The sequence below is a fragment of the Apium graveolens genome, chromosome 3, assembly GCF_009905375.1.
Source record: "Apium graveolens cultivar Ventura chromosome 3, ASM990537v1, whole genome shotgun sequence".
NCBI lineage: Eukaryota > Viridiplantae > Streptophyta > Magnoliopsida > Apiales > Apiaceae > Apium > Apium graveolens.
This window is the reverse complement of record NC_133649.1, coordinates 100,958,280-100,965,925: the sequence shown is the minus strand read 5'-3', so window position 1 is coordinate 100,965,925 and position 7,646 is coordinate 100,958,280. Positions and strand designations below refer to the sequence as shown.

Here is a 7,646-nt window from a genome sequence, read left to right as displayed (position 1 = left end):
AATCATCAACAATTGACACAAAATATATGTGACCCTCTAAAGACTCCACCTGTGAAGGACCCAAACAATCAGAATGGATGTAATCAAGTGTGCCTTTTGTTATGTGTGTTGCTTTGGGAAACTTGCTACGTTGTAGCTTTTCAAAAATACAATGTTCACAAAACTCAAGACTTGTGACCTTATGACCACAAATAAGATCAGCTTTTGACGGAATTTGCATTCCCCTTTCACTCATGTGACCGAGCCTCATGTGCCACAACCTGATCATATTCTTTTCACTACACCAGAAACTGAATCAGACAACACCTATTACACAATGGTGGCCAATAAAACTGTTGTCTCAAAAAATCAGACAACGATTAATTGGTAGTTGACCAAAAAGCCTTGTATCATTCTGTTTCACACAATGGTGATTCAACTTATTCGAAATTGTTGTCTAAATGGTGCCCCTGTGCTCCAATGAGACAATGGTTGTATTTATCCTCATTGTGTGACATCTATTGGCACAAGTGTTGTTTAGGTCACAATAAACCGGGTGTGCTTTCTATGGTTTTACACAATGGGTTTTAAGGACTGTTGTGCAACTTAGACAACGGTTTTCCGGTACCAATGTGTTATTTATTTGAGACAATAGTGCAGAAAAACCAATGTTAGAAACAAAGCATAACAGACAATAGTTTATCACCCCTGTTGAGTAAAAGAGTTTCAGACAATGGTGTCTTACTCGTTGTCTGAATTACCTGCATTAGAAAATATGTTACAACAACTTTTATGAAAAACCGTTGTCTAATTTTCAGAGGGTTTTAAAAAAATTGCCTAAAACATAAATCTTTAGACAAAAAGCAAACCAAATGCTTTAAGAACATTGTCAAATAAATGCTTCCAACAAGTTGTCAAACCAGATGTACAAAAAACTTCTCAACCTAACTGAAAGGTACAAATTACATATAACAATTCTTGGATAAAAATCAAACCAAATCCTTCAAGAACAATGCCAAAACAAATCTTACAATAAACTGTCCAACCAAATTTGATTTAGTACAAATTATAAGCAAAGGGGATAACATAGGCACTTATAGGCAACATCTGATCAGTTGATATAATTATGGAAGTTGAATCATCTCTTCTTCCTCCCGCATGTAACTTCTATTTTCTTCCTCGACTTCATCAACAGTTGGGAACATGGTGACATCTACCTCATTTTCAAGTTCAATTTCTACGGATCCCTCATTTTCATCGTCACTTTGATCATCGAACTTGTTTGGTAATTTTAATACAACTGACCAGAATTTTTCAAGAGGATCGTCAATGTAACAAACTTGCTTGACATGTTTACCTAACACAAAAGGGTCGTTCAGAAAACCTAACTTGTGTAAATTAACAACTGTGTATCCTAAATCATCTATCTTAACCCCTTTGTTCATATCTACCCAATTGCACCGAAAGATAGGGACTCGAAAATGGTTATAGTCCAACTCCCAAATACTTGTGATTACTCCATAAAATGTATGTGAAATATGCTCAATGTTCTTATCCTTATCCTGCACGAGCATTGTATCAGCATGAACACAAACACCGCTGCATTGAACTTGTCGCGTATCATCACGATCTTTTGTGCTGTAGGTAATACCATTGACTTTGTAGCCACTGAATGTAGGGACATACTTGTTAGGCCCTTCTGCAAGCCACATTACCTCCTTAGATACCATACTTTTCACATCAAGCAATTCTGACGAAATCTGTCCAAAAAATAAAATACTAAAGCAATTAGACATTTACTTGATTTCCTTAAATTAGAAAAAAATTATTGTCTAGCTATTACCTTCTTTTGAAACCAATTAGGGAATGTTTCATTTTGCTTGTTCTTAAGCCATTCTTCATTATTTTCATGTAATGGATATCTTGCCACCAAAAAGGCCATATGTTCACTGTGAGTAAATCAATTTCAGCTTTTGTTGAAAAAAATCATAAAATCATGGAACAAAAAACAGATGTATTTATTACTGAAAAATCAGAAATCTAAATAAAGAAACTTACTTGAAATATGGGGTCAATTCATTACTGTTTTGAAGAAGACACAGATGTGCTTGGTGCAAATCCTTGATGCTCGGCTTTATCATTGTTGCACCAGATAAGGGTCTGTATTTCTCCTTGTTCTTATCCCTTCCCGGTAACCCAACTGTTGGTTCTTCAAAATTAACTAAACACTCAACCGTCTCTTCTGCAATATAGGCCTCAGCGATGCAACCTTCCGGATGAGCCCTGTTTCGAACATATCCCTTGAACGTCTTCATATATCTCTCGAAAGGATACATCCAACGTAGGAAGATAGGACCACAAAGCTCAACTTCTCTTACAAGATGAACTGAGAGATGGATCATTACATCAAACAAGGAAGGGGGGAAGTGCTTTTCTAGCTGGCATAAGGTCTCCACCAATTGAGACTGCATTTTTTCTAATTTATCGACCTCAATGACTTTACTACAAATTGCCTTGAAAAAAAGGCAAAACCTGATAATAGTGCACCTGACTTGTTTTTGAAGTACTGACCGAAGTGCGATGGGGAGCAAGTGATGCAACATTGTGTGACAGTCATGAGATTTCATTCCAACAAGTCGCAGAGTGTCCATTGATACTATACCCTTAAGGTTCGAACAAAAACCATCAGGTAACTTCATGCCAATCAAGGACGAGCAGACAATCTTTTTTTCTTTATGCAATAAGTTCCAAGATGCCATCGGTAACTTCTCTTTTTTTCCAGAATTTTTTGGTCTCAGCTCCATTCTTATTCCCATTTCAGCCATATCAATACGAACAGATTCTCTATCTTTTGTCTTCCCGGGAATATTTAGCAATGTACCGGTTAAAGCCTCGCATATATTTTTTTCTATATGCATCACATCGAGGGTATGGCGAACTGGCAAAAACTTCCAGTACTCAAGCTGAAAAAATATAGACATCTTTTTCCAAATTGGTCGAGGTTCCCCTTTTTTCCACCGAGGTTGGTTTTGTGTCTTACCATAAACATGGTCCGCTAGTGGTAGTACCCTTTCTAACACCTCCTCTCCAGTTAAAGGAATAGGTTCTGATAACTTCTCCATGGTGTTATCAAAGGCTGATTTTTGCCTTCGATATGGATGATTTCTGGGCAGCCATCTACGATGTCTCATAACCACCGTCTTTTTGTAAGTAGCCAACCTGGTAGCTTTTGTTTTATCAACACAAACTACACAAGCATTATATCCTTTAATGATGTTACCCGACAAGTTTCCTAAGGCTGGATAATCACTAATTGTCCACAATAAAATTCCTCTTAGTATGAAAGACTCTTTCTTAAATGCATCATAAACTTGTTTCCCATGCCACAATTTCTGCAAATCTTCTATAAGTGGTTGAAGGTATACATCAATATCATTTCCAGGCTGATTTGGTCCGGATATCAATAGACTTAGCATAATGTACTTTCTCTTCATACAAAGCCAAGGTGGGAGGTTGTAAATTGAAAGCAACACAGGCCATGTTGAGTGATCACTTCCTGGTCCATGGAAAGGATTAAATCCATCGGAGGATAAAGCTAACCGAAGGTTCCTAGCCTCTGCAGCAAACTCAGGCCACCTTTGATCGACATCCTTCCATGTCTTTGAGTCAGCCGGATGTCTAATTTTACCATCATTTTGTCGCTCGGTTTTATGCCAAGTCATGTCCTTCGCAATCTGAGCTGTATTGAACAAATTTCTCAATCTTGGTATCAATGGAAAGTACCATAGAACCTTAGCAGGGATCCCTTCCAATTCTTCTCCTTTCTTGTTTAACTTCCATCTAGATGCCCCACATATTCGGCAAATCGTCTCATCTTCGTCCCTCTCACCGCGGTATAAGAGACAATCATTCGGACACACATGTATTTTTTCATAATCCATGCCTAAAGTACATAAAGTTTTCTTGGCTTCACCAAAAGATGAAGGCATACTGTTGCCTTCCGGAAGCATTGATGCAAGCAAAAGAAGGACATCGGAAAAGCATTTATCAGAAATACCATGTTTTGCTTTTAAATTATACAACTTGACTAAAGCTCTCATTTTTGTAAAACTCTCGCATCCAGGATAAAGTGGATCATTTTCACCTTGAACATGATTCATAAAATCAGAAGAATCTAACGAAATATCCTCATCATCGACAATATCCTGCCCCATTCTCATGTTTGTAGGATCAACGGATGATTCCTGTTCAGAAACTACATGACTCTGTACATAATTTGACTCTCCATGCCATATCCAACACGTATAGGTTTGATCAATACCATATTGATAAAGATGATCCTTAACAGTCTGAGCATTCCAAGATTTACTATGAGCGCATCTTAAGCATGGACAACTAATTTTATTTTGTTTAAACCCATTCAGAAATGCAAAATTTAACAATTCATCCACTCCAAGTTTAAATTCTTGTGTTCTTCTATCTGCTTTCAACCAAGATCTATCCATTTTTACTCAACCAAGTTTAAACCCATTCTTTTGCTCAAATTCCACAAACATATATATTCCATAAAACTCGATATGGACCCTTATTAAAATTCTCCAAATAGATATGAACCCTAATTTCAAGTTCTCCAAATCGATATAAACACCAAATCCCCAAATTGATATGAATTTAGCAGAAACTTACCTGAGTTCAGCAAAGTGAAGTTCCCCTGGATTACTTCAGACATCAAAGAACTGAGACAAATATATGGTTAAGAAATGGTGTATGAAGGAGACAGTAAAAGAGGCATAATAAAACATAGATACTTCAGACAGACAATGATCACGTATAATAATGCTAGTCAAACTACTTTATTGCTAGTCCAAAAATATTTACACTTTCCCCCTCTTTCACCAGTGTTCCCACTTATATTTTTTTTGAAAAAAATAGAAATTTTCTTAAAGTAAAAGAATTTCGTTTCTTGGTTTATTTAAAATTCAGGACAATCATTTCAACAATATTGCATTGTAAAAAAATGTAAACACAATGGTTTGTAGCATAGTTTATTTAAAATCTTGGACAACGGTTTTAACAATTTATCATTGTAGTAACACCTACAAACAAGTGTTTTTTCAATAAACCATTGTCGTATTATATCAACTTTTTCGACAAACACAAGGACTATAAATGATTTTGTAGGCTTCGAAGACATGCAACAAGAGGAACAATTGACATGTTAAAACTTACATTATTAAATATATATTTAAATATCACTAATTGTTTATGAAATAAATTACAAGTGTCTTCTTTTAATTTGTTACATTGTAATCATATACTATATGTGCATTCAGTGGTTACTTTCGAACTATATAGTCGATAACTCTATATAAAAAATTCGGGATTTGTTAAGTTTTTAAATAGACACTATATCCGTTACAAAAGCGAAACGAGTCATTTTAATATCGACAAATTTGAATATTTCGCCTTTAATTTTTGTTAATTTTTGTTTGATCTAGGGTTATAGGGTTTAGGGTTTGGTGGAATAATTTTTTCTTACATAAGAAAACGGTTTTTGCAATTTCCCATTGTAAGAACTTGTAAATTATTGTGTCATCCTTATCATGTCGTGTATTCAAAATCCAAACACAAATACTAAATTATCGTGGTGTGTTAAAAATTGTCGGGTGTAGCTTATATAAACAACTTTTTAGATACACTTAATTTATACATGACTTCGTTTACTTACTAATTCATTGCCTTTTTCTAATTTTTGGAAAATTACCTTCGGGCATGATACTCAAGATTCCTGGTATGTTATGAAATATTCCCTAAATTTTGCCAACATACCAGGAGAATATTTCATAACATACCAGAATTCTTGAGTATCATGCCCGAAAGTAATTTTCCAAAAATTAGAAAAAGGCAATGAATTAGTAAGTAAACGAGGTCATGTATAAATTAAGTATATCTAAAAAGCTGTTTATATAAGCTACACCCGACAATTTTTAACTCAACACGATAATTTAGTATTTGAGTTTGGATTTTGAGTACACGACATGATAAGGACGACACAATAAGGTACACGACACGAGATACACAACTGAGAAAATTCAAAATTATGAATTAATTAATATCGAAATTATTTAGAAAAAAAATCAAAATGTTACTTCAAAATTTTCCCAATCGTAGATTAAGGATAGATTTAATAGTAACCGTTGTTTAAAAAATATTTAATATTCTCTTCTTTTCAATTAATTTCTAAAAATTATGAATAATTCACTCATCAATCAATTAAAATACACCGTTGGTTTGGTAAAATACTAACAATCCAAGCCGTTGGTTTATTCCCCAAAATTATTTCACTTCCCCCTCTTTTCATTTTCATTCCCCCCTTTTGTTCCCCCCTTTGTGATTTCTCTTTTCTTACCCGATAATACTTCATTCCCCTCTTTTATTTCTCTTCCATTTTCTTTTCTCAATTTCTAATTGAAGCAAATCTAAGAAAGGTACTTGCATGTTTTAATCTGTTCAGTTCTTGGTTGTTGTTGCATGTTACTTGATTAAGCTTGTTCTGTTCAGTTCTTGTTTGCTCTTTCTTGTTCTTCATTGGTTATGTTCAGTTCTTGCTTGTTCTTGATTTGTAATGTTTTTACTTGTTTGTTTTGATTCTTATGCTCTTCTTTTCATTTTCATTCCCCCCTTTTGTTCCCCCCTTTGTGATTTCTCTTTTCTTACCCGATAACACTTCATTCCCCTCCTATTTCTCTTCCATTTTATTTTCTCAATTTCTAATCGAAGCAAATCTAAGAAAGGTACTTGCATATTTTAATCTGTTCAGTTCTTGCTTGTTGTTGCATGTTACTTGATTAAGCTTGTTATGTTCAGTTCTTGTTTGCTCTTGCTTGTTCTTTATTGGTTATGTTCAATTCTTGCTTGTTCTTGATTTGTAATGTTTTTACTTGTTTGTTTTGATTCTTATGCTTTTCTGCTGTGATTCTTTTATATTTTGGTTCGATTCTTGTGAAACCCTCGTATGTTATGTAGTTCTTGTTGGATTTTTATAAAACTCTCATATGACTTGTTTCTTTGGTATTTTTTTAATTGTTGTTACTTGCTACTGATTTAAATGGTTCACTTTGATGATGTCTTGGTTAGTTATTAGATTTTGTTTCTCATAAAACCCACATTATTAGAGATTTTTTGCTGGTTAGATTTTGTTTCTCATAAAACCCATATAATTTCTTAGCTTGGCAAATCCTTCCTTATAATGGTTTGTGGTACACAGATTATGGCTCCTCCAAAGAAGAAGACACAAGCTTCTCATAAAAAAGCAAAGTCTTCTCCAAACAGAACAGCGATGAGAGTTGTGAAGGCTATAAGGAAAACACAATCATTGAACAAAGTTAACCCCTCTTGTTCTTCTCCTATATCTGTCAAGAAGAATCCGATATCTGAAAATTTAAAGAAGAAGTTGTCAAAGAAGAAAAAACAAGTGGATTCTAAGAAAAAGCAAGTGGATTCTAAGAAAAATCCAGAAATACCGGAAGGACTAAAACTATTGAAACGTGGTTGTGTCACGATGCACAGAATTCTGAGACGGAAGATAATGAATCAAAAGCTTACTGTGACCTTCAATGCAAAAGGGGAGCCGTATGGTGATGAAGCTGGAGAGATGCAGTCGTACA

At 34.6% G+C, this 7,646-nt stretch overlaps 1 protein-coding gene across 1 annotated transcript; it reads right to left on the bottom strand.

Annotated features, from left to right (window-relative positions):
* Positions 1 to 1,103: 1,103 nt before the first annotated feature.
* LOC141714478 (uncharacterized) lies at positions 1,104 to 4,484 on the bottom strand. Its single transcript, XM_074517996.1, has 3 exons — positions 2,038 to 4,484; positions 1,823 to 1,928; positions 1,104 to 1,739 (listed from the first exon to the last, which is right to left on the bottom strand). The coding sequence occupies exons 1-3, from the start codon at positions 4,482 to 4,484 to the stop codon at positions 1,104 to 1,106; spliced, it is 3,189 nt and encodes a 1,062-aa protein (XP_074374097.1).
* Between the last annotated feature and the right edge of the window lie 3,162 nt (positions 4,485 to 7,646).

What these genes read in the sequence shown, in the direction of transcription:
- LOC141714478 (XM_074517996.1), bottom strand. Translation starts at nt 4,484, where the DNA reads ATGGATAGATCTTGGTTGAAAGCAGATAGAAGAACACAAGAATTTAAA. An exon ending in GAATTGACCCCATATTTCAA is followed by an intron (nt 1,929 to 2,037) that starts GTAAGTTTCTTT and finishes ATTTACTCACAG; the next exon opens with TGAACATATGGCCTTTTTGG. An exon ending in CTAATTGGTTTCAAAAGAAG is followed by an intron (nt 1,740 to 1,822) that starts GTAATAGCTAGA and finishes TTTTTTGGACAG; the next exon opens with ATTTCGTCAGAATTGCTTGA.